Source organism: Megascapheus bottae, chromosome 19 (genome assembly GCF_031878675.1).
Source record: "Megascapheus bottae isolate mThoBot1 chromosome 19, mThoBot2.hap1, whole genome shotgun sequence".
In the NCBI taxonomy this organism is placed as follows: Eukaryota; Metazoa; Chordata; class Mammalia; order Rodentia; family Geomyidae; genus Megascapheus; species Megascapheus bottae.
In genome coordinates, this window is record NC_143527.1 from 30,304,747 (window position 1) to 30,332,243 (window position 27,497).

The 27,497-nt window shown below is 34.9% G+C and overlaps 1 protein-coding gene and 1 long non-coding RNA gene across 3 annotated transcripts in view; one reads left to right on the forward strand and one right to left on the reverse strand.

The window, feature by feature from the left end:
- LOC150049790 (uncharacterized) overlaps positions 1 to 27,497 on the forward strand; it is a 153,430-nt gene that overhangs the window by 85,178 nt on the left and 40,755 nt on the right. The window lies entirely within an intron of this gene.
- Positions 1 to 27,497, reverse strand: part of Dsg1 (desmoglein 1) — a 31,863-nt gene that overhangs the window by 2,334 nt on the left and 2,032 nt on the right. The window contains exons 2-15 of one of the 2 annotated variants that reach the window (XM_090353293.1): positions 20,033 to 20,068; positions 19,596 to 19,727; positions 18,223 to 18,378; positions 15,945 to 16,089; positions 13,309 to 13,475; positions 11,717 to 11,851; positions 11,209 to 11,394; positions 9,949 to 10,203; positions 7,461 to 7,632; positions 6,114 to 6,226; positions 5,894 to 5,969; positions 3,524 to 3,657; positions 3,158 to 3,230; positions 1,373 to 1,581 (exon numbers count right to left, since the gene is read on the reverse strand). In XM_090353293.1, the coding sequence (XP_090209419.1) occupies positions 1,373 to 1,581; positions 3,158 to 3,230; positions 3,524 to 3,657; positions 5,894 to 5,969; positions 6,114 to 6,226; positions 7,461 to 7,632; positions 9,949 to 10,203; positions 11,209 to 11,394; positions 11,717 to 11,851; positions 13,309 to 13,475; positions 15,945 to 16,089; positions 18,223 to 18,378; positions 19,596 to 19,727; positions 20,033 to 20,068 (1,989 nt within the window). Of the gene's footprint in view, positions 1 to 1,372; positions 1,582 to 3,157; positions 3,231 to 3,523; positions 3,658 to 5,893; positions 6,227 to 7,460; positions 7,633 to 9,943; positions 10,204 to 11,208; positions 11,395 to 11,716; positions 11,852 to 13,308; positions 13,476 to 15,944; positions 16,090 to 18,222; positions 18,379 to 19,595; positions 19,728 to 20,032; positions 20,069 to 27,497 lie in introns of both variants that reach the window. The other variant, XM_090353292.1, reaches the window with a different exon arrangement.

Genomic DNA, 27,497 nt, shown 5'->3' on the forward strand with positions numbered 1-27,497 from the left:
CTACATACATAGGAAAAAAAAGCCAGAAGTGGTGCTGAGGCTCAAGTGGTAGAGTTCTAGTCTTGAGAAAGTCAAAGGACTGTGCTCAGGTCCTGAGCTCAAGTCCAGGTCTAGCAAAAAAGCAAAAAACAAAAAAAACACTATACATTGGAGGAAAGTCACATATAAAACTATATGGACTATTTTATGAGGTTAAAAGGAAGTACATAAAAATGTATACACAAACAGAAAGAGAATACAGATTTAAAATCATTTTTTACTTAACAAAGTATTTATAATCAATATTTTTATTCAGGGTTAAATTTTCCTCCCTTCAGTTCTAAGATCCAGTTATTGGTTTATTTTAATGTGGCTTTTTGTAAGCACTAAATTTTGACCCTGTGTTTGTGCCTCTTTTGGATTCAACGTTGGTAAGATTATAGGTAAGTTTTAAAAATAGAATCTCTTTTAGAGAAAGGTAGCTTTCGTGAGAATCAGATGTAGGAACTTGCTGGAGATTTAGGATCATGTGATAAATAACCACAGGCATTGGCCTTTCCTGGGAATAGCAAAGTTAATTCAGCTACTTCTCCAGGATTCACAGTCAATGTATTACCTGAACTTAGATTTCAGATTATCCTAGGAGTGTACCATGGACCTCTTCTTGTAGAATGCTTATTATGTGCCTAGAACTAAGGGTGACTCTGGCAATATCATGTAGAGAATATATGAGCTAAATATGGTGGTAGATATACAGAGTAACTGATTTATGGCAATGATAAATGATATCAAAGTGCATGAACAAAACAGAGGAAGAAGGTGAATCCTATTTTTAATAAGAATTAACTATATAAAATTCAGGGACTTGAAAGATGGGAAGAAGTTTGTGTGGGGATCAAAGCACTCCAGGAGTTGGATATCTGTTGGTTCGCACCTATAGTTCTAGGAACTCAGAAAGCTGATCTCTGAGGATCCCAGTTTCAAGTTTGCCTCTGCAGGAAAAGTTCATGAGACTATTATCTTCAATTAACCACCAAAATGCTGGAAGTGGAGCTATAGCTCAGAGTGGTAGAGTGCTAACTTTGAGCAAAATAGCTCAGGGATATCACCCAGGCCCTGAGATCAAGCTCAAGGACTGGGACTGGGAGAGCACTCCAGGTCTTAGGATAAGCAAAGGCATGAAGGTGAGTGTGGTACACTAAGAGCTTGGTACGACCAAACATTTTTAAGCAAGAGGGCAAGGTACTCAAATCAGAGCTTTACAAATATTATTCCATAGTAGGAATCATTGGAAATAAAGACCAGATATCAGGAATTTAAAACTCCCCAATGGAAATTAGTGAACATTTATAATGTTGTGAGTGGAGAGGAAGACACAAGGGACATGTCTCACCTGACAGAAGTAACTTTCCATGAAATTCATATTCAAACCTCCATCTCTACATTCTCTCATAGAATTTCTTCTTATTGTTCCAGAATATTCTTGACACATCTCAGGTGCAGCTGGTTTTTTAACTCCATCCATTAGTTCAAATCCTGTTATTCTTTCTTCTCCTCCCATATCATGCATTTCTCTGCCACAGTACTCATTGGTATAAACTCCTAAAGTGGTAATCATGATAAATTAAAATATTCTAATACATTGTAAACTAAAACTAACTTGCTATAATGTAGGATTTCTTCTGTCAAGTCTGCATTTGTGAACAAAGAAACAAGTTGAAAATGTCACTTAAAGAAAGCAAAGATAACTATGATGGTGCAGAGTGCAAAATAAAATTAACCAACTAGCTAATTTGGCAATTATCTGTTGTGACAGAGAATGAAGTTACAAAACATATACCTGAAAGAACTTGATTCAAACTGAAAAAGGTTAGGGGTAAAAATAATTCAAATCCTTAAAAAAGACATGATAAGATTGGTATCATTAACTTATATGTGTATATACAAATATATATTTATATATAAATATTTATAATATCCTAATATATGTATACATATGTATACACAATCCTAACATATATGTATACATGTGTGTATATTAAAAGGAGAAATAATTTAAAGATTAATCCATCTACTATTACAAGTTATAGATATTTTGATGTCTATTCCACTTTGGAGTGTTTAATATAGAAAAGCAATAATCATTACTTTGAATAAAGTCTAAGAGGAAAATATAAAAACCATTCCCTGAAAGAAAGAATATGGTACAAATATTTTCACAGATGTAAAATGTTATTAATTTTTTGTTACTACTGTGGTTATATACCTATAGTGAATTCTGAATTGTTCGCTGATATGTGCCTATGTATTGGTCTCAGCTCCCATTTTAAGGCAAGTTATACTGATACAGTTTGAACTTTGGGCAAGGAGAGACTTTACCATAGGCTTATAATCTGAGTTGAGAGCTTTGAAATATTCTGATAGCATTTTACTATATTTTCAATTTAAGAAATCTTACAGTCTTTTTAGATCAATGCTTGTGCTGATATCAAGAATGAATATGGTTGGTTTTTTTTTCTGTTGTCATAATAAGCAGGTGAAGTCAGAGCAAGTTTGAATCAATGAATTGTGGAACAAGATTCTAGCCTCTATAAATCACAGGTCTATTTTAATTAGGTTGTGTTTTAATTTTAATGAGGATATATGTTTCTTGGGTAAATAAAATTTGATCTATTACATTAAAAAGATCTTGACAAGGGCTGGGAGTTTGGCCTAGTGGTAGACTGCTTGCGTAGTATGCATTAAGACCCAGGTTCGATTTCTCAGCACCACATACATAGAAAAAAGCCAGAAGTGGTGCTGTGGCTCAAGGGTAGAGCTCTAGCCTTGAGGAAAAGTTCAAGGACAGTGCTCAGGCCTTAAGTTCAAACCCCACAACTGGCAAAAAAAAAAAAAAAAAGATCTTGACAAGATTGACTAGAGTTATCATTCAGCCCTTCTATTTATGGAGAATTTCTGCAGATTTTACTTAAGTGCTCACCATACTTTCTGAGGATTGAAGGAGTGTGGAAAACACAACACATAAAAACAATACTCCCACTTACAAATTAATTATGTAAGAAGAAATTCTGTCAAAACTTTTAAAGACAAATAAGAACATCCAAAATAATAAGGTATACAAAGGTAGAGACCAGAGTTCATTCTTCATCATTTGAGATGTTAAAATGGTTTATCTTACCTGAGTTGTCAATGCATTCTACTATGTTCCCATTGCCAGGCAGTATTTGTGGCACGCAGATAGTGGTCATATCCTAAAAGACACAAAATGACATTTTCCCATTTGTAATGAGTCTTTTCTTTGTCGAGTCATTCATTTTCTTTATTTCTAAGTCACTGCAGATTTCCTAAAAAGAATGTTATTTAGGAAACTTTGGAAACTCCATTTAATACATGGAGGTTTTGAAAAGATTTCCTGGTTAGGTCCATTTGTTTTAATCCTTCCTTTCCTTATTCCCTATCCTAGAATGGGCTGAATGATTGTTACCATCTTGAAGACTGAGTTTAGCTGACTACCAATGTTAAGGTCTTATAGATTAGTACTTACATGGGGTTCAGGCTGTGGGCCTTCTACTGCCCATGAATGGATTGCTCCATCAGAACACTCAGGAACAGGCTCAAAGCCGACTCCACCCCCAGGGGCACCCCCACAGTCACAGCAGAGCAACAAGAACGGGACCACTGATGACAGAAAGATAGAAATAATGTAGTTAGTAGTAGGCCACACTGAAAGGAAACATTGTGTGTGTATATGTGTGTGTGTGTGTGTGTGTGTGTGTGTGTGATTTATGCTTACATTTGACTTCCTAATATAAACAGATTTATTTTTTAAATTCTTAGGAAAATTTCAGGAAAATAAACTGAATAATAGACTCGAAAATAAACATGAACTTCAAAATACCAATCAATTAGTTTGCTTCATATTACTAAAATGCAAATAAAGTTACAGGAATAAAACTTGACTTCTTGTCATTGTTCAAGGTAATAGTGGAGAAGAATGAAAACTGGAGGAGCTTGATTCTTGTTTTCCCTTCATGCTTTTACTTTACACTTTATTTACTTTAATAGTAATTTTACTCAAAGACTCAATTGTTTTTACTAAGGCTATTTCCCTGAAAGGCGATAAATTTTCTGTAAATTACACTTAAAGGTGCTCTTGAATTATTATCACTTTAAATAGTGTCTTTCTGGTTAAACAACTGGAAATTTTCTTATTCATCTACTTATTCATTCTTTTGCATAATGTGATGTTTTGTTTTTGTAATTTGAAACCATCTCAGTTTGATTTAGAAATTGCTATATAGCCTAAGCTAGTCTCAAATTCAAGATTCTCCTGCCTCTGCCTCCTGAGTGTCAGAACATCAGAGTTATTGTCCACATACAGTATAAACTTGAGTAGATGAATATGAACTTTGAGTAGATGAGTAAGTGGATGGAAAGAAAGGACATATAATTAAACGTTTAAGGGAAAAAATAAAGGAAAAAGAAGGAAGCAGGATAGAGAACAAAGTGTAGAAATATTTTTTTAAGGGCGATAAGTGGGGAAATGGAGGAAAAGAATGCTAGGCTAAAAGAAAATATTAGATTTGAAAATATTGACTCTAAAACTCTTATTTAATTTAGATTCTTTAATTAAGTATATTAGCCTAAGTTGATCACCAATAAAAAAAACACTTAAAAAGAAAGTTTGAAGCTGGGCATGGTGGCTCGTGCTTGTAATCCTACATACTCAGGAGGCTGAGATCTGTGGATCAAGGTTCAAAGCCAGCCTGGCACAAAAGAACCTGAAGCCCTCATCTCCAATTATCTTCTAGAAAATGGGAAGTGGGGCTGTGGCTCAAGGGTAGGGTGGTAGCCTTGAGCTGAAGAGCTCAGGGACAGCACCCAGGCCAAGTTCAAGGCCCATGACCCCACACACACAAAAAGTTTGATATTATTTAAAATCGTGCTCATCAGCTCCTAGGTATTTAAATTGCTTTTATAAAGCAATACAATTTAAAGTTTGTAATGTTAGTTGACCAACAATATAATTTGAAAGCTTAGAGAATTATCTTCTTATATATCTTTTATATTACATTCTGCAACTTTGCTATGCTAATCATTGCACTCACTAACAAATGTTCATTTTGATGAAAACACTTTTTTAAAAGTCATTCCCCTTTCCATCATACTTTTTCTAGTCATTATTTCCATTTGCTATAATCTCAAAAGAATGAATTTTTATGATTTAATACCTAAATTTTATTTTTTGAACATTCTATTAAGTTATGGAAAAAAGTTTCAACTTCATGCTGGATAATCAGTATGTCTAAATTCTGTATTTTTACATGGATGAATGGTGATTAAAATGTTCAAAATGGTGAGTTAAAGACTGATCAAACAGTTTACAAGTAAAATTTATTGACAAATTCTATTTATAGCTGATTATGATTCTAGAGAAATGAAGGGATTAAAATAGTTCATATATATGCATTCTAATATCATTGGGGTGTGTTTAAGTTAAATAAGCAAATATTTGAATTAAATATACCAACATTTAATGATACCACACTGGAAAACGGCAATGCTGTTTTAATTTTTTTTTTTTGTGGGTTGGGGCTCTAAAAGTCTTGCTGTCTAGGATGGTCTAAAACAAATGATAGTCATGACTTAGACTCCCCAGTGCTGGAATGACAGGTAAGTGCCACATCCCCCCCCATGAAAATGGCAATGCTCATATTAGATGAATTACAATGTAAAGATTTCGAGGTATTTACTCCATAGCCTCCCTTCTCATCCTCAAATACTTTAGTATGTAGCTCAGCTCCACTCTAATTTCTGTCATTGTCTAAGGTAATTCCCAAGGCCAGCTGGTTCCCAAAACTCTTCCTTTTATAACCAGAACATTGACCACATACAAATAAAATAAATTACTTACATCCTAGGACTAAGAAGCCCATGATAAGTAGCCCAATGCCAGCAGGACCAAAATGTACGTTATCTGAGGTGTCACCCTGGAAAGTGTCAGTGTCAGTGTCATAAGTATCTCCATTATTATTATTATCTGGCCTGTTGAAATTTTCCCCACTCGTGGTAAGGTTCTCCTCGTTTGTGGTGACTTCGCTGTCTCCTCCCGTTCCTCCATCATGGGTATCCACGTTGGTGGTACTTTCATTGCTCTGTGTACCACTTTGACTGCCTGTTGTTGTCTGCCAGCCAGAACCATCCAGCTCAATAACAACTGTACCAGTGCAAGTTCTTTGAAGAGAATCTGTAATATGTTCAAAATGGCAGAACTTTTATACTCTGGGCATAATAACTGTCAGAGAACACTGAGCTACTCTTTTTTGCTTCATCACTTCTTCCAATGTCTTTATTTTCATAAATTTAGTAACTTCCCCATCATCCTTTGTTAATGGTTCTTTTAACTCAAAGATGATATTATTATAATTAATCTAATTATTATTTTCTACTAAGAACACTTTCCTAGATATTTATTATATGATTTAGGCATATTTATTATAAATAGTTGGACATTCAGTATAATTTGAAAAGTATACAAGGAAGCAAAAGAAACAAACAAAAAAACAACATCTTAATCCACAGTTGGATTGGAAACAACTCAGTTGATTTTTTGATTATCTGAATTAAATGTCTAAAAGCTACTTGTTATCTTGTTATTTCTGTTCTACTGAAATACCCATGAGTCATTCCACTTTTTTTTTTTTTTTTGCCAGTCCTGGGCTTGAGCTCAGGGTCAGAGCACTGTCCTTGTACTTTCTGCACTTTCTCAAGGCTAAAGCTCTACCACTTGTGTTTCTGCACCACTTCTGGCTTTTTTTCTATGTATGTGGTACAGAGGAATCGAACCCGGGCCTTTGTACATGCAAGGCAAGCACTGTACCACTAGGCTAAACTCCTGGCCTGTCATTCCACTTTTTAAAAGCATAATAAACAAATAAATGTATATACAATGTAACAGGTAACAAAGTCAGATCTGTTTATTTGTTTATTTGAAATAGAGAAGGGAACGGGACAAATAAGAACTTTGGGAGGGAGTGGAGGGAGGGGAAGGGGACAAAAATAAGAGAATAGTGGTAGAATGCTTGCCTAGCATGCACAAAGACCCAAGTTCGTTTCCTCAGTACCACATACATAGAAAAAAGATGGAAGTGGTGCTGAGGCTCAAGTGGTAGAGCTCTAGCCTTGAGAAAGTCCAAGGACAATGCTCAGGCCCTGAGCTTAAGCCCAGGACTGGCAAAAAACAACAACAACAAAAAAAGCAAAAAAAAAAAAAAAACCAAACAAACAATAAAAGAAGGGATATCAATGTTTGAGAGCTGGAGAAGTAATGTACCCAATACCAGACAAACGTAACTGTAACTCCTCTATACATGATCCCAACAATAAACTATAATAAAAAGAACAATAATAAATAATTTGTATCCTACTGTATGTATGTATAGTTTCCTCCAGAAGAAAAAGCAGTTAGGTTGACTCCTTACCATCTATGGACAGAATTGTTCCTTCGTATCTTCCCTGAAGTCTGTCATACTGTTGCTTGGTCACTCTGTTTCTCAAAGTGATTATGCCTGTTCTCGAGTCAACAGCCAGCAGGTCACCTGGGTTATTTCCCATTACATATCTATGTTTGAATAAAATATACATGAATGTTAGCTAGATTAAAATCAGAAGATTTTGTAAATTATAAAATGCATTATTCTTTTAGTACTTGGAATTAATGGATAGAGTTTTCTATTACTAGGAAAAGAAATTCAGGTACACAAGTTATATAAGACCATTTAGAAGTAGATCAATGCCTTAATCTAAAAAAAGAATTATTAATAAGAAAATGAAATTATTATTATTATTATTATCATTATTGAGAGTCTTGCTTTATAGCTCAGGCTGGCCTTGAACTCCTGCCATAGCCTCCCAAGTGCTGGCATTACAGGTATGTACCATCATGCCCAGCAGAAAAATACAAATTACTAAGAAACTACTTCTGGTAGAATTTCTTAATGCCAGGAATGGCAGAATACTTCTTTTATGTTAGCAGTCATATTTCTGTTTGGTAGCAAGAAGACGTTGATCCTGGGATTTCCTGAACTACTACTAATCCTAAACTTATCCAGTTAAACCAAAACAAACCAAACAACCACCACAACAAAATCAAACAGTAAACAATAACAGAAATAAAAGCAAACAAGCTTCACTGTATCAGCTTGTCCTGTGCTTTGTTTCCATTCCTCCCTTCACACACCATGACTTTCAGGACTGATTTCAGATTCCAAGCCATACTCTTTCTTTGCAAATCCAGCCTGTGGTGTTCAGTCTTCAACACTGACTTTAGTGTGTTTTCCTCATCAATTAGACACTTATGTAACAAACACGAACTCTGTCTCAGGTGTGTGAAACTTAGGAAACAGAACTGAGAGAGACGCCCAGCTGGGAAGGACTTCAGGAACCCTTACTAGGGAGAGTACAAGGAGTCTGATGAGTACGTATGGCCCAGTCATGAAGCAACAAAACTAGGAAGAGTCACACTGTGTGAGGAGAACGTGCAGAGAGAATTTTACCACATTAGTAGGACACCACTTATTCTTGATCAAGGTCACATATGCCTCCCCCACCACACAGGGATTTCCTGCTTACATGGAAGATGAGACACAAAATTAAAAACAAATGGCACCTTGTGCTTTTCTTTAAGACAATAACTACTTTTTCATACCAAAGTTACTGACTAAAATTTAGTGCTGATTCAAGTCAAGAAATTAACTTGAATTACTTAATTAAATCTAATTGATTTCAAACGGGGCAATGTTGCAGCAGAAAAATCAGTGTGATAAGATCTTCCTTGGGTAGGAGGCGGGGGTATGATAGCCAGCTAAATGGCCAATAAACTAGATGATTCTTTCTGATGGAAGAATAGAATTCTATTATACATATATACTACATTTGCTCAATCCATTCTTTCTTTATATTAAGCAAAGTAAGCCGACCCAAAGAAACATAGCTGCATGGCTTTCCTCATTTGTTATGATGACAATGTGCCTAAAAATGAAGTTAGTATACTGGATGATAAAAGACCAAAAAAAAATGATGTGATAAATTATACAGGTCTCTAGACATTCACACAGTGAGACCAACGGAGGATATGCTTAGAAGAGGCTCAAAAGCTTCAGTCACATGAAATTACATTTCTAGAAATGAACTACAAGAAGTAGAGTTGCTCTGTTTTCTTTACCTTTGGTATTGTTTGTAAGTTAATATGTTTTGGGGATAAGAGGAAGGCACGACAAAGGGTGAACGAATGCAGCACTGCTACTCACCAGATATCGTGTGGAAAACGAACCATAGAGCTTGTAGCTCGGGACAGGAGGGGAAAACTGGGTGAGAGCAGGGGAAGGGGTGATATTGTCCAAAAAGAAGTGTACGCATTACCTGACTTATGTAACAGTATCCCTCTGTACATTACTTTTACAATAAGTATATATTTTTAAACATTAAAATAAGTGAACTTTAAAAAATCAGTTACTTGGGGCTGGGAGCTTGGCCTAGTGGTAGAGTGCTTGCCTAGCATGCACAAAGACCTGGGTTGAATTCCTTTGTATCACATACATAGGAAAAATCTGAAAGTGGTACGGTGGCTCAAGTGTTCGAGACTAGCTTTGAGAAAGCTCAAGGACAGTGCCCAGGCCCTGAATTCAAGGACTAGGACTGGCAAAAAAAATACTGGAGCAGAGTACCGAAACTTTCCCAGTATATCATTTCCACTATTTCCACTTCTTTCACAAATCTTTATGTCACATTAACCATTAATAGTAATTCAGTAGCCAGTACTTTTTGCCACTGAATGATCGTTTCCAAATCACAAAGCATGTATTAATTAAACAAATCCAATGGAATAATTCAAAATTTCTAAAAAGGAAGGTATGGTTGTTAAGTTCCATGTGATTTTAATGTTCAAGGCAAATGTCATTCTTACCTAACAGTTGTTGAAGGCCGACCTGTGTCCAGGTCAGTAGCTACGAAGTCTCCAACCTTGTAGTTTGCACCCATTTGGCTGTTTACCACATATGTCTTTGAACCTGGGCGGAAGACTGAGCCTTCAACTACATTTCTCACAGTCACAGAGACTGCAGTTGCTGTGAGTTTATACTGAGACATAATTGATTGATGAAATTCAGCTTTATTTCTAACACCGAGGCTTAGTTGCAGACTCTGCATAGCTTCATAATCTAGTGGCTAGAAAATATAGAGTAAAACCGTTTTACTATAAGAAAAACAATTCAGAAGAAAAAGACATTCTTTGAGAATAAAAAAATGTAAATGGCTTCTCATGCATGCTTTTCTACTTCCTATAGCTAAATGTAAATCCATACAAATCCAATACTACCTTTATCTGTAATTTAATGAGTATACAAAGAATATATACAGTAAGAAAAATCTAGCTGTCCCAGACCTATTGAAAACATATGACAAAAACCCTAATTGTTCACTAACTAAATTAACTACTTAAAATAATAAAAGGTTAAAATCTATATTATGTAGTACAAAGACAATTCATGTAAAAAATATTTCATGCTTTGCTGGGCTCATTGGTCATGCCTGTAATTCTAGGAACTCAGGAGGCTGAGATATGAGGATCGAGGTTCAAAGCCAGCTCAGTACTAAAGTCCATGAGACTCTTATCTCCAATTAACCACTAGAAAACTAGCGCTGTCGCTCAAGGGGTAGGGCTATAGCCTTAAGCTGAAGAATTCAAGGAGAGCGCTCCAGGTCCAGAGTTCAAGCCCCACCACCGACAAAACAAAATCATGTTTCACAGAAAGTTGCTTCATTTATAACAAAATGTCCATCAAATATATGGGGGTTTCCCATTTGACTAGCTTTACATATAAGGAACTATTGAGAAGAAATTTCACTTATGTAAAGGTGACTAATTTGAACAATTGAGCAATATATATATGTATATGAATGAATTAGTTTCCTCAATATATTATAGGAAAATTTCTTACATCATAAAATAATCAAGTATTATTTTCATTCCACAATTCATAAAATTATAAAATAACTATCATTTTGACTATGTATAAAAGCTTTGGATCATACATAACTTTATGACATAGCACTTTAAAAATTACTTCATGGACTGGCTTGTAAAATATTAATATCATCTGATGGTTAAACTTAATACTTTTATAAAAATGATTTTAAAATTGAAATGTATTTAGCATAATTATATCATACCTTAACAACCTTTAGAATTCCTACGTTTGTTCTTTCATTCATTTCTATATCAAACCAACCTCCTTCATTTCCAGAGATAAAGAAAATGACTGCTATCCAGTTTGCTGAGTATTCCTCATCCAAATCAATTACTCTGATCTGGAGCAGCTCTGAATGTAGAGCATTTTCTTCAATACTTATGGCATACTGAAACAAGAAACCACAAAACCCAAAATCAACACAAAAGACGGGATGAGAGAACTTGAGCAAGGTTATGGTGAAAAATCAACAATTGTTCATTATTCAGAAATTATATTTCCAAAGTTTGAAAAATTTATATTCATACACTTCCATTACTGAAGTATATATTTTCATATTTTGTAAACAAATACAAGAAAAATGTGTGTTTTCTCCTTTGGACAGGATGACGCTGACCACCAGATCATCTGCACAAAGAATTGTTGAAAGTGAGTTTTCAATATCATGAACTGAAAATTACTCCATTTAGCTTTCAAGAATGAATACGTACCGAAGGCTGCTCCATGTAGGGGATGTTATCATTAACGTCAAGGATTTTAATGTTGCATTCGCACTCTGCTGACATGCCATCTGCTCCGCCATCTCGATCAGAGCCTCTCACAGTAAGAGAATACTGAGAATATTGCTAAAGACACAAATCACAAGCAATATCACACCAGGCATACACAGTCTCTATTTTTACGTCTTTAAAAATATTTGCTTAATAATGTCCTAAGTCTAGGAGAAAGTAAAGAGGTATTTCAAAATAGTAACACTCCACAAATCTCTCATGTGTCAATATGGAAGTTGACAGTTCTGTGTCCAATAATTAACATTGTTCGTTCATTAAGGCAAGCAATCTTTTTAAAGAAAAGCCTGTTTCTTCTTATGCATAATAGGCCCAGATGCTGGAAAGGTTTATAAAGGGTAAGATGGAACAGAACAATCCAGAGGTGAGAGATCAAGGTTCGTAAAGGATTTATAGCATGTAAATGCCACACACATCCCATAACTAATCACTTTCTGATTATACAAGGGAAGGAGTGGACACAATGACTTTTATACTGAGAGTGGGTAGAGCGTTATGGCAGTGGAGTTATTAGTCATGTGGCTATTCTTGATTTTCTTCAAAGGTACTTAAAATTTTAGAAGTTGGTAAAAACTAAGGAACTTTTCCCAGACTCATGAATATATACATAGTGATTCACAGTCACGGGTATAACTTCAAAGCATTCATTATTAAATACATCTTGAAATTTCTTGATGGTTCCCATCTTTATAATGATGGCCAAGTTCTTTTCCTTCAGATGCCTCTTTTTTAGAGTTCACTCCCACTAAAGCTATTATATATTAAAGATATCTCACTGGGATATTTCAGTGACTTTGAAAGAGGAACAATGGTAAGATAATTTCTCCTAAAGATATTTTCCAAACAAGAAAATAATGAGAATTAGGAAACTTCAACACTGTAACAGAAAAAATAGAACAATTCTGATTTATCTTAGACTTAGAAGACATTACTAGGGAGATTGACATCTTAAAACCTATAATAATGAAAAATGAATTGAATTGTATATATTATAAAATAAAATATCCTCACATACATGTCTATATACATATGAAACCACGTATACATATACAGACAAACACATATATGTATTCAATGTATATGTAGCATACATAGTTTAGGAGTCTGTACTATGTTGTTCACATGTATTGTAACATGCCAATAAGGACACAATGACAAGTATTTCATTTATTTCCTTCTGTAATACACCTTTCTTTTTCAAATGGAGCCTTTGTTGCTACCCGTGCTTTCACAATCTAACTTTCTTTTTCCTTTTCATATGTTTTTTATTGTAATTAATAGAAGGGTTACATTATACAATCTAACTTTCTTAAACCCTAATTAATTGATAAATGAAATGTCAGAATAAAATATAATTAAATAATCTTCATTGTTCATTGAAAGTATTTCTCATATTATATAAAATGATCATATAATTAAAATTGAAAGACATGGTCTTATCTTTCCTCACAAGTATCCTCATTTTTAGAGTTAGTTCCTTCATGTGAATTCCCACGTAAACAAAAACAATTTACTTCTCTGTCTATGAAATTGTTCATTGTCCGAATTTCTCCAGTGTATCTGTTGATGATGAACATTGGTGCATCTGAAGGCTCTTGTCTTATGATCTTGAAGGCGATTTTTGAGTTCAAATTGTTTGGTTCATCTGCGTCGGTTGCATTGAGTCTCATCACCAGTGTATCTAGAAATTAAGGAAAATTGATTGCAAATATAAAATTTACATTTTTGTTACAATACTGTGTATAACCTCTCTAATGGTACACCGGTGTACCACCATGTAATATGCATTTTATTGCCTTCCTATTATAGAAGTTCATAACATCAATATCTTATTTGCTTTTGTTACCTTGGTCTTGGTAAAAGACTACATTTTATTAGGAGCTTACAGATTTACTGCGAGGAGCAAAAAAATGTCTTTTTTGGTGTTCTGATTTTTTTTTAATTAAAGTATAATTTGTCTCTTCTTAGAATGCTTATAGTAAAACAAAGTGACAGTAAAACTACAGTAACTTTTCCTCTGCTTAAATACTTTCTCTTTCTAGGTGTATGATCTTGTCCTCATTTTCCACATTCATAAATGAGGGTGATATTAAAACCATTTCACAAAGGACCTGTGAGAAGTACAAAGCTCATGAGAGAAAATTATATAACGTTCCTACCTAGTAATTTACTGTTAATGAATATTGTTACTGTCTTTAGATGTGCAGATTGTGATGTTCTTTATTTTTTTCAGAAAACATACCAGCAATTTTAATGAAGGCCACTGGAGAACAAGAAAGCTGTCAATATAAATTCCCAAACTAGATGGTTTTCCTTCTCAATCTTTTTTCAAACATAAGTTTCTACAAGTGCAAAGGGCACGATCCCCCTCTTTTCTACTTCCTCCTTCTATTCCCCTCCTCTCTCCTGTCTTCTTTCTTTTTTCCCCCTCTCTCCAACTCTGTTCATTTTAGTATAATTTTTAAATGTTCTTATTGGCAATTAATTATGGCACATCCACATAACAAAATCCGTTGTAACTTTTTAGATTGGAGGAGTCTACTTGTTCTGATATGTAAATATATTGAGAATATAATTAACCAAAATCATGTGGATTAGTATACAGAAAATTCTAGTTATGTCCTTAAAGGTTTACTTACTTTTATGTAACTATAAAAGTATATGTCTAGTAATTGGTGGAAAAGCTTATCTCCACAGAATAGTACTAGGAAGAACAAAGATGAGTTTTCATTCCCTTCTTCATTTGCATATTGAGTGAATTTCTACAATGAGAATTTTTTTAGCAATTGTTTAAAATATCAAGACATAGACATACTTTTTAATGAATTGAGAATGTAATGTGAGAGCTCTGAGACAGATAAGAAATTACTTAGAAGTTCAAACATTCTGTGGTATATTAAAGTTTTGACTTCATATTTTTGTTTTAATGTTTGTTTGCATTAACATCTATCAACAAAAGCTTTTGAACTCAAATCAGAATGTATGGAATGAATTTTGATGCATGACTTTGAAACCGTTTTTCTTTTTCCTACTACCCCTCCCTCTTGTTCTTTCCATCTCCAGTGACCACTTTTCCTTTTCATTCTTCTACCAGGTTGGTTTATTGGTTTCCATGAATGAGTCAGAACATGTGGTATTTGTAGTTGAATGCCTCACTATTTAACAACAAAATGATCTTTAAGAAGTTCACTGAAAGCATTCAAAACACAGAGTGGAGGAATTACTTCTGGTTCTTCCTTAACACGATAGAGTAATTATCAGTTCCAACAATTTATGGTGCAGTTCAAAATGACTAGAAAGGATGAATACAAAATTCTTAACCCATAGAAGTGATTAATAGTTGAAGAAATGAAAATGCTTGTGACAAAATTGAATATTATAAATTATACTAGGTATTGAATTGTGCAATAGAACCCATAAAGAAATAAAAAATACCATAGAACTGTGGTGGTAACTGTCATCCAAGCTACTCAGGAGACTGAGATTGTGAGGATCACAATTTGATGTGAGTAAAACGTGTTCATAAGTCGCCAGCTCTATAGGAAGAAAAGCTAGATATGGAGATAGGGTGCTGTGCACTTGTCAGCTCAGCTAACACTGTAAAAAGGAGGATTATAGTCCAAGTTAGCCCAAACCAAACACTGAGACTATTTTACAGATAACCAGAGCAAAATAAAAAGTTGGAGGAGTGGATCTACTATCACAATGACTGTCTAGTAGGTAGAGGGTCCTGGGTTCAAACTCAGCTACTACCAAGGGGATTAAAAAGAGGTCTAAGTATTAAATTTCAATGAAAAGTACCTTAAAAAACAGTATACATCAGGTATGGTTTGTTTTGCCTTTCCACAGATTTAGACATGAAGGATAAATTCTCATCTCCATGCCACCTCCACCATTGAGCAAAATGTTTTAGGAGTATCTTAATGGGGTTCTCTTAAAGAGGTAGGTAGCATGAGTAAGTTCTTCCCACTTTGGAGAACTGCTTGGAACTTCCTCCCTAACTGAGAGAACGTCTCTGTTCTGGATGTCTTTCTGTAGCTTCGTTCTAATATTTGTGATGTTTACCTTCACATAGATTAGCCTGCAATTTCCTGGCCATTAAGACTGACCTGGAAACCAGTAGAGTTTTGTTTACTTAAAAGCTACTTACTTGCATTAGAGTTTTCTTCTATTTGGCCTATAAATGTATCCATGGAAAATACTGGCGCATTGTCATTTACATCCATTACTCTCACTCTCAGCTCAAGAGGTCTCTCTAAGTCTTGGCCCTGTGCGTTGAGAGCACGGCAGTAGATCTGGGAAAGAAGAATAATTATATGGTGAAACACATAATTATCATGTTCTTAATTTTTAGAAAAGTATTATGTTATGCCTTGTGAGAAATTAGAAGAGAAATAAAAAACACAATTATTATTTTGTGAGACTATAAATACAGCCATAAGCACATGTATGTGCATACATATATATATATATATGTATGTATGTAGGTATTCAATAAGATAAGGCAAACATGAGCAGAAAATACCATTGAAGAGAAGGCAGCCTAATAAAATATAAGAAGAATGAAATAATGAATTGGTAGGAAAATGTAATGGGACAAAAACATTAAACGTAAATTTCAACAGACAGAGCTAGGAATTGGCAATGTCCCAAGAGAATTTGATGAGGAAACAAACAGTGATAATAATGCTGTGTTTGAAATTAGGAAGTAGGGTTAGGGGAGAATGAAGTAAAGTAAAATCTCCTAGAAACTTCAAGGAATGTAGCATTTTTAACCTGGGTAATGGCTCTGTGAGTGTTTATTAGTAGTAGTATTATGATCATTTGAAGTGTGTATAGGTATAAGATAAACTCTCTCACATGTGTTGAGAATTCTATCCATTTCACATATGTGCATTTTGTATAAAAGTATAATGAGCCCAGGAGTGGCTCATACCTGTTACTCTAGCTACTCAGAAGGCTGAGATCTGAGGATCGCCGTTTGAAGCCAGTGTAGGTAGACAATCAAGAGATTTCTCTCCAATTAACCAGGGAAATGTCCAAAATAGAGGAAAGAAGTAGTTCAAGTAGTTAGTGCCTTGAGTTAAAAAAAAAAAGCTCTGTGATAATACAAGGACCTGAGTTCAAGTTCCACTACTGGCGCGCACACACACACACACACACACATCACTAGAATATATATATATATATATATATATATATATATATATATATAGAGAGAGAGAGAGAGAGAGAGAGAGAGAGAGAGAGAGAGAGAGAAAGAGGGAGAGAGAGAGATCTTCAAGAAAAGTCATTGTATATACTTGGGCAAGAATATATATTTGGATTTGAAGGCTAAGGATTTGATGTAATCTTTTAACTACAAAGGGACAAAACAGCAGTGTATAGTTACTGTTTAAGGTGTTTAAGGGATATGTGTCATTGACATGTTACTAGAAGATGGATCAAAGAAAGGGTTTAAAAGTCATTATTTTTATGTATTAAAATGAACGCTGCTTATAGTGATAAGTGAAAATGAAAGTAGACCGTGGAGCAATCAGAAAAGAAATGAAAAATGAAAGCTGATAAAAAGTTCTTTAGTGAAAGAAAGAATGCCAGGTGCAGGTAGCTCCCACTTCTAATCCTAGCTGTTGAGGAGGTGAGATCGGAGGATCATGGTTTAAAGCCAGCCAGCAGAAAAGTCCCCATGAGACTCATCTCCAATTAATCACTCAAAAATTGGAAGTGTCGCCGTGGCTCAAGTGGTACAGCACGAGCCTTGAAAAAGAGAGCTCAGAGACAGAGCCCCTGCTCCACAATCAAAAATACATAAATAAAAATAAAGTTCTTGAAGAAAAAGGTAATTACAGAACAATGGAAAATGTATTAGGATGATCTATGGGAAAAGGTCCAAAATGAATCTACTGTTGGCTTTAATGAAGAAACATTTCTGCATGGAAGAAAAAGAATTCAGTTGGGATAAATGTCCTCCATCTTTTGGGTAGAGTTGCCCTTTATCCCGGCTGCTCAAAGTGAGGTGAGGTTGAGGGCCTGAAGAAAGAACACACTTGAGGCTTGTGGGAGCTTCTGCCTGAGCATCAGAAATTTATACTGCAGCCTGTCCATTTAGGAAGAATCCTTTGTGAGCTCCAGAATCTTTATTCCTTCTAGGAGTGGAAAGAAGCCATCATTCTCAACTGGAATTTTTTCAAAAAGCAAAATTACATATTTACTTTTTCTTCCATTTACCCTCTAAAATAGCCTAGCGTGCAATAGGAGCCAACTACAAGCTGTCAGATTTGCCCACAGCTAAGTGAAACATACTTTGGCTCTTGAAATCAAATTGAGCATGATCTGGAGTTTAAGATTTTCTAAGAATAATTTAATCTTGAACACACACACACACACACACACACACACACACACACACTCACATGGCACCCACTTACAATGAAAAAAGGAGTGACTTCCCGGTCAACTATGGATGTTATATTAATTTCACCAGTTTTTTGGTTAATGATGAAGATCCCATAAGGTGGCTGATCAATTCCTACTCCAGAGATGCGGTAGGTGACTGGCTGGTTTGCAGCACAATCTGAGTGAATCTGCAGGAAGAACACAGTGGAATATGACTGGGAAGGTATAAGGAGCTCAGTTTGATATATGACAACCGTTTTCCTTGAGAAGCATCATTTGTGAAAAGTTGAAAACAGAATGATTTTCCTAAATAAATGAAATAGGTTTTGTGTTTTCATGGTCACTGAAGCATAAATGCAGTATTTTAATGGGAACTGACAGTGCAATAACATAGGTCCCATTTCTATTTCTACTAAATAATAAAAAGTAAAATATCACCCCAATAAACCTGTCATTATCTTGTATTATTTCTGTCTCCATGCTAGCACTGAGTTTATGGTAGGGAACTCTTTGCCTTCTAGAAGAGTTCAATAATATGGCTTTTACAGAACTTAGATCTTTTTTATTTTCTTTTATTATTAGGTTAATGCATAGAGGTGTTAGTTACAGTTACATTCATAAGGTAATGAGTACTTTACTTCTTGAACATTGTGACCCCTTCCCACAGAACTTTGATCTTTAAATTTAAAACTTAAAAAATATAAAATATTGGAAGTAGCTTATATGGACTTGTAGAAGTGACAAAAGTTATTTGAAATAAAAGTTACTTCTGAAGATAGGAAATTTGGTAAGAAAGTAAAACCCCTCAAATGCTTATAGAAATTAAAACTTTCTTTGAAATTAAAGACTGACAATAAGAAAAGCTTTCTAGGAAGTCTCTATCTCTACCTGTATGAATGGATATATGTTTGTCAGTGTGTATCTGTATTACTTTGTATGTGTGCATATGAGTGAATCTTTGTGGGATGTGTGTGTGGAGGAAAGATAAGGGAAAATGAAATAAAAAAATAAAAAGGATACATTGCGAAAGTCATGAATAAACACAAAAATCCAACTTAATTTCTAAATTATAAAGCATACATGTTGAAGTGGTTTCTTGAAGTATATCAAAAGTGAGACTATTCTTTGAATTACTGAATATATTTTTTCTTATTTAGAGACAAGTGATCCATGCTTATACGTATTTATGTTGCCAGTGATATAAATCAGCATTTAACTGTTTATCTGAATATCTAGCTTTCTTAATTTACCCTGTTAGGGATTTCAGTTTTCATAATCGGAATAATGATAGTTTTACTCTGTATCATAAACTTCTGAGAAAGATAGGCTCACAGGATATGGGGAAGACAGGTTCTTTCAAACTTAACCCTCATGTGACTTTCAGTTTTCTGCTTTGGGTTCTTACTTTGGCGATTGGGTTTCTCTTAGAGTTGTCTTCACCTTCACGACAGGCTGCAGCAAACTTGATCCACTCACGTTTTTGCCTTCTGATGGAGTGCCACTTGATGGTGCCATTTTTAGCGTTATAATCTCTTACCTTGCATGGATGAAATAAAGTAGTGATATGCATTAATATTCTAAGAAATGTCATCCTCCACTGGAGATTTTGAAGGAGAGGGAGTGATTGTAAAGTTAGGAAAAATAATAGATTTGTTTGCTTCATGAATTTATTATTTATCTTTTTTTTTTTAGAAGGGGGACAGGCCCTTGATTCAAAGCTTAGGTTTGACTCAATCTCCCTATCTTGCTGTCTTGTTCTTCTGTGAACTAGGATTACAGGTATGAACCAATATGCCCTATCATTTTTCTTTTAACTGTGAAAAACTATTTGTTGTATCTTACCTGGATTCGAAATTCACTGTTAACTTCTGCCACCATCTATAAAAACAGACAATCAAAATAGTTAGATTGGAATTGAATACTTTAAAAGTTTACATTACCTAGTTATTAAAAAATAAAAGAAGCAGTCTTGTGAATCATTAGAATTTTTTTCTGTCAGTTCGCATAGCAGGTGGCTTTGGTTTATCTCATGGGCTGATGAGGTTGCTAAGAACTCTCCATACTTTTACTCATGCTTTTACTTCAGTTATCTCATAACTGAAGAGGTAGAAATACTGATGCAATCCAGTAAGAATCAACAATAAGTTAATATACTAAAACCTTAAAGTATCGTTTCAGAACCTAACAAGCTACCAATAGAAACCAGAAAAGTGCTTACAGACAAGAGAAGACATAAAGTAGACTATTAACCAGAAAGTTTGGAAAGTATTTACTCCTTCATACACAATTCTACATGTAAGATTTTAATATTTTTGAAAATACTTTGAGATGATATTTCCACCTGTTTTGAAATATAAAAAGAAGATTGTGAAATAAAAGCTGTATGTAAAAATGAGTTCATATCTGATGTTATATTCTTAGCACTTAATCCAATGTAGTTGAAAATGCAGGTGTACATGGGGAGAGATCATGGTTATGATATTTCCTTTGCTATTATTCTTGCTTTATGTAATTCCTCTGGTCACATAAGTGAACTCATCAAACAGCTGTGCTTGTTTAAACTCTGGGTCTAATCACTGCTCATAACTTAACAATAAAACTTCAGGATAATGTACTTTTTCCCTAGAAACCACAGACACATCTATCAGGTGTAACATCTCCATATACTTAGTTAAGGTATTATAAAAGTGTGCATTTCAAAATGAAGTGTGGATTTGAGGACCAATTTGCCTTGGTGATTTTAAATTACAGGGATCATCTATTAAAAACTGGGATAGGGCAGAAGTTTGGCCCAGTGCTAAGAATGCTTGCCTAGGTTTGATACCTAAGTACTACATATGTAGAAAAAAATACCCAGAAGTGATGCTGTGACTCAAATGGTAGAGCGCGAGGCCTTGAGAAAGCCCAAGGACAGTGCTCAGGCCCTGAGTTCGAGCTCCAGGACTGGCAAAAAAATAAAAACTGGGATAAATCCTTGGTTTTATTGTCTCCACAAATAAAAGATGTTTAACTTTTAATCATTTTTGTAATAGCAAAGTATAAATGATGTTGCAACATTTATACATTTCATTTAAAATACTAATAAAAACAAAATTTAGTATTTTCATAGCTGGTTTCAGTTTCATCTTTAGAGAAAATATGGGATTTTGCTTTTCAAGGACATATTAAAAATTCATCATAACTGATTAAGAAGACATATATTTATCAAGGAGTGTGAAGAGAAAATTATTAAGCATGGTATAGTTTAATCATTACAATTATCACTGCTACTATTTACTGAACGAAAACTCTGCAGTAGAAAATACATTTAGAGAAATCTTTGGATATAATCTTCATGATAAAAATCTATGGTCTCTACAGGTGAGGAAACTGAGTGTGGGTTTTGGTTTATGACACTAGACTATCCCATACAGTTCAGTCTAAATTAGTGTATGTGGGTTTTGTAATAAATGTAAAGTAACCTAGTGGCTCAATAAATTTTTAACTAAAACCTGCTGCAAAGCACTATTACATCTTTGTAAACTCAGAAAATTCTGATTTGAATCAAATAGCTTTATCCTTGTGATCACCAATATGTATATACAACAACAATAGAAGATGAAATAGTAAAAGTAATAGAAGAAGAATTAAAAGAAAAACTTAAATGGATGTGTAACTAAAGCCTTGTGGAGTATGGACCTGGAAGGACGTTAATGAAACATATTCTTGCTATTTGTGACATTTCCAGCTTTTCCCTATCTCTTGATTGTAGGTGTGGGGCAGGGATGTGAAGATACCTTATTTGTCTGTTTCAAAGTCATTTCTTCATAGCTTTCACACTGCGTGTGCCTCTGTTATCTGTGACTGTACTTCCCTCCCTGTAACAAAATGTCAGTTCTTGCTGTTTGTTTTGGATAACTATGCCAGATGACTAAGAAGTCTTTTCAGCTTTATGAAGCTGGGTCATTCTCTTTCCCATGAGAGGCAGTTTGGGCAGAAGACCAAATAGGTTTCAGCACATTGTCAGACTCACAATTGGATGGTTCATTAAAAAAAAATTGCCAACTCTGCTTAAAAAATGTAGTGGGTTGACTTATCTAAGCTTATTTTCTTGTGTTCACAGTGTGAAAAAAACTCAGATACAAGGTCCATGCTAAAACTTTCAAAAGCAAAATAAAAAGATCACTGGGGAGAGCTAGAAAAACCTTCAATTTACTTCCTAAAATTCTTAGTGCTTTAATTGTCTCAGCTGCAAATTGGGTAGACAAACTTGCATATGAGCACCTTTACAGTTCTAACCTCAAATCCCTGGGTGCAGTGGGAAAATATTGAAGTATTTTTCATCATGGGAAAAGTATAACAAAATTATGGGTTTAAAAAATTACTTGGGCAACAGCTGGCAGGTGCGATGAGAAGAGAGAGAAATTACAGGCTGACAGCATTTGACAGTATGTCAAGTCAGGCTAGAGGTGAGGAGGAGCTAACCAGAAGCAGAGGCGATGGGACTCAGAAGAGATCAATGGGGAGATACTGGAGAGACAGAATCCTTAGGTATTGAGAATGGATGGAATGAGGACATTAAGAGTGAGAGGCAAGACATGAGAAAGGGTATCAATGTATGTGAAGTAATGCACCTTCTATCTTACAAATATAATGTAACCCTTCTATTAATTACAATAAAAAATATAAAAAAGAAAAAAACCTGGAGCTTTAGTAGACTTTAGCAGATCTGATGACATTGAGTTGAAGAAGAAATAGAAAGGCCAGGTATAGATGCTCAGCAATGTGAAATATGATCAGCATTTTTGGACAGTTGTTCAACTAGGAGATATAGATATGAAATATAGATGTTCAAGTAGGAGTGTTAAAATTATGGAAAATTTTAAATTCCTAAATTAGAGAATATAACATAGAGAGAAATAGTCATTGTTTGTGGAGAAATCCCAATACTTGTACAAATGGAAAGAAGCGTAAGAGACAAGAGAAAAAAAGCAGATAATTGCCTCTAGAAATGGAGGAAAATATATACACTTTTTCAGACCTTAAAGGAAGGAGAAGTTGAAACACAGGTGGTATGTGAATGAAATGAAAAACAAATTAACAATTAATAAAAAGTTCAGAGTGAATCCTGAGGGAATCTTCTTTTTATGCTAACTGGAGAATGTCTTTGCCTGATAAAACAGAATATAGAATAAAGAGAAGAGCAAGAAGACACAAATCTGGTCACTTTAAGAAGACTGAAAAATATGAAAGGACAAAATGACTGGTGTTGGAAGCCAGGAACTCGGTGGGGGAAGATTTGTGATTTTGTTGTTGTTGTTAGAACTTGAGAAGGGGAGGAGAGGGATTTCTTTCACATGAAAGCAGAGATACTGAAAAAGAAGATTTTAAATAGAATGTGGTGTTGGATGGCTGGGTTGGTGGCGGGGGGGGGGGGGTGTTAAGCAAGGCCAGAAAAGGACCTTGGTGGCTGAGAAGCAATAGAGGAAGCATGGAGATTAGGGAAATTGAAGTACATTACACTGAATGATCTAAATATTGTCCCTAGAATAAAAGTGAGGTTTTTATCTGAAAATGATGGTGTACTTTGGATTCAGTTTGGAATCTTGGTTACAGAAGATGTAAAGGAGTTTCACTGAGAGATAAACCTGGGTTGTCAAGTGGCCTGAGCAATAGCTCAGCTATGTACTGCTTTCTTACTCACTGGATATGAGCCTTGGGGTGGTCAGTTACTCAATCTGGACTTGTGTTTCCCCATCTATGGTGAAGGCTAGCACTCCTTGCATTAGCAACTCTGAAATACATTACCTCAATAGTTGTTTTCATTGAGGGGAATTTCTGTTCTGAGAAGCAACCTATTTGTTTATTTATTTTAAAGTGACGGGATGCAAAATTGCATTCTAATTTTAATGACTTCCTTGCTCTCTTAATAATTGTGAATTCATCACAATTTGTGAATCACAGAATGCTGATGTATTTGTTAATGGTTACATATGTCATAAGGATGAACACACAATAATGGTGATATATAATTTGTTTCCTTTGGAAAGCTTCTGTATCTTGTAGTGCTCTGATAAAAGGTATCAGTTGAGGCTGGCTATAACTCAGTGGATTGATTTGTCGAGTTTATTCATGAGTGTCTACTCTTCCTTATCAAATTCATATCTACATGTGTATTATGAAGATCCTAGGCTCAGTTGAATCATTTAAAGGGCCTTAACCTTAAAAATACTATGGTAATGGGCCGGGAGTTTGGCCTAGTGGTTAAAGTGCTTGCCTACCATGCACGAAGACCCGGGTTCGATTCCTTGGTACCACATACATAGAAAAAAGCCGGAAGTGGTGCTGAGGCTCAAGTGGTAGAGCTCTAGCCTTGAGAAAAACCCAAGGGCAGTGCTCAGGCCCTGAGTTCAAGCCCCACAACTAGCAAAAAAAAAACCCAAAACAAACAAAAATACTATGGTAAGTCCCGGATATAATGTCAAGTACATGTAATAGTACAGTACAAAATGTTAAGAAAATCCAATACGATGATTTCCATGCTTAATGTCTTTGACAGAATTTGGGGATATATCTGAAAATTCCTTCTGGTGCCTCAGCTCTGTGTGTGAGCAACCTTGCACTGGTTCAGGCTACTGAAAAGGATATAAAGGTTAATCACAGAACCTGTCCTCAAACAGCTTCCAATCACCTAACTACATAAGCAGCAGATATCTGTCAATTTATAGACATATGATTTCTCATTTGATAAGTGTAAAAGACTGTACTCTGTTCTCATAAATCCATAAAGAATCTGGATCAACTGCCAGTGACAGTTTAGAAAAAGGTTGATCCAAGTCAAAGAAAGGCATTTGTATTCCAGTAATAACCAGCAGAGATGGCATCACTCGGCAGCCTGGGAAGGGTGTGTCCTCAGCTGAGGGAACTTCATAAACTGCCATGCTAAGCACAACAGGTTTATTGCTTATTATCTATATGGAAATGCCTGTTAGGATGCAAGCATACTCAACAGCAATGTTCTTGTTGCATGCAGTGTGGAGTTACCAGAAATGAGATGTTCTCTGTAGGACCAGAGGTAATCATTTCTAGACTGCTTAGCCTCTTCAAATAAATAAATCTTGTTTGTAAAACCCTTTGTGTGAAGATAGTATTCTCCCAGAGATTTAGGCTTTTCTATTACTTAAAAGTAAACCTGGCAAATGTTTTTACTTTGTGACAATCGAAACTGAGTTCTATGCCAAAGAAGTTGCCAGTCCTAAACCTGAGTTAAAAGACAAAAGCTTTAAGAAGCTATCTCCTAGTTGACCAAGCTGCAAGACTGTTACCCTCAATTAACGAGCAAAAAGCCAGACGTAGAGGCAGAACTAAAGTGGTAGAGCACCAGTCAAGAGGGGGAAAGCTGAACAGGACCATGAGGCTGAGAGTTTAAGCTCCATTATTGGCACAAAAATAAAAAAGCAGGAAGTCTTCACCACATATACCATATTGATGGAAAGGATTATGTTCAAGTACGATTTTTACATTTCACTGAGTAGATGAAGAGAAATATTACTTTCATTTGCTATATTTTACTGAAATGCTAACTCTTACATAATTTGTACAAGAAAACTTGAACTATTTCTGTGATTTGTCTTGTTTGGTCTGTAGCAGTTTGTTAGGCTTTCTCTTGGTTTTTTTTTTTTTTTGGTGACAGTGAATACAGGAAATTTATCTTGTCAAATGAATTCATGATCTGTCCCACAACATGAATATTATCTTCAGTGTACTTTAGCCTGACTACTGAGATATATCCTGAAAAACTCCCTACTGTATCCTAAAGAATTTCAACTAAGGACATATCAGGAGGATTTCTTTTTTCTTTTTTTTGCATTTTTTTATTGTAATTAGTAAAAGGGTTGCATGATATTTGCCAGATAGAAGGTGCATTAATTCACGTACATTGAAGGAGGATTTCTTTCAGATCAAAACATCATCCTCACAGTAAAAAGAGAGGGAAATGAACTGAAACAGTCAGGTCATGGGTGGCAACATGAGACAACTGTTTTCCTGTTCATTGAGGTAGATATGCAATGTTTGTCTTTTCTAAAAAAAAATCTTCAGAGTCATATAAATGTTCATGGGCTAAGCAAATCTGGAAAAATTGAGGGTGACTTTCAGAAATTATTCAAACTCTAGAAATTCTATTAGTTTTACTAGCAGTTTTCTTTGTCACAACCATACACATGGATTTCTTTTATTTAGTGCGTGTTTGTACACACCAACTCCTTTCACTACTTTGAATACTAATTTTATGGGAGAAAAAAAAAACAAGAAAGAACAAAGTAAGGAAGAGAGAAAGAGAAAGGAAGGAAAGAAAAGAAATAAAGAATAAAAGGAAAAGACAGATGGGAAGGAAGAACAGGAAGGAAGAAGGAAGGAAGAAAGGAAGGCAGGAAAGAAAGAAGGAAGGAAAGAAGGAAGGAAGTAAGGAATCCCTACCATGGGCTTGCACTGGAAAACCAGGTATGAATATTTTCTACCCAGGCGACCCATGTGAACAATGGAATAGTCACCTAACAATCTTGGTCACTTTAAGAATAGCTCTTCTGCTTTATTTATTTTCTTTCATCCAACCAGTGATTTTAACAAGGTCAAACCTTTCACTTTTACATATATCCACAGTGTGCACAATGTGCTGCCACCAGCTAGGTGTTGTCATCAGCAGTTTCCCTAGCTCTGATGACTGTTCCTTAAACAAGTCATCGGTTTAAAAGTCTTAAAAATCTTCATAGTTGTCCAACTATATTCCTAACATGGATTTTTTAAAATTCATTTTGAGCAGAAAAGTTTTTTTATGGATTTATATTTCTTTTTAAGAAGAGGGCACAGTAAAAGCAAACAGTCCCAGTGAGGCTAGAAGAAAGGAAATTCTGTTTGCTATCATTGTGGTTGTCTTTAGGGGGAAAAAAACCCAAAAAAACCCAGCACAGATTACATAACTACAAAGGATATTTATCAAATACTTCTAGTAGAAATATATTATGATCAGCTAAGACTCAGGAAGTGAAATGCTTTACAAAATGTTATGTTGTCAGTATGAAAATAAAACATTTCAGTTTATCTTAGTGAAAATGTTTAAAGGAATAATTAATGCAAGGCATATGAGAAATTAGTAACTGGTTCCAAAGTAAGACAGGACTGAATACTCCTACACTTCCCAAACCAAATCTATAAACTGAAAAGCTGACTAACCTCAAAAATAAAGTACAAATGCCCAGAAATTGCTCTAAAGATAATATCTGATCAGGATACACAATTTTGATAAAATGACACAATTTATTGAATAATG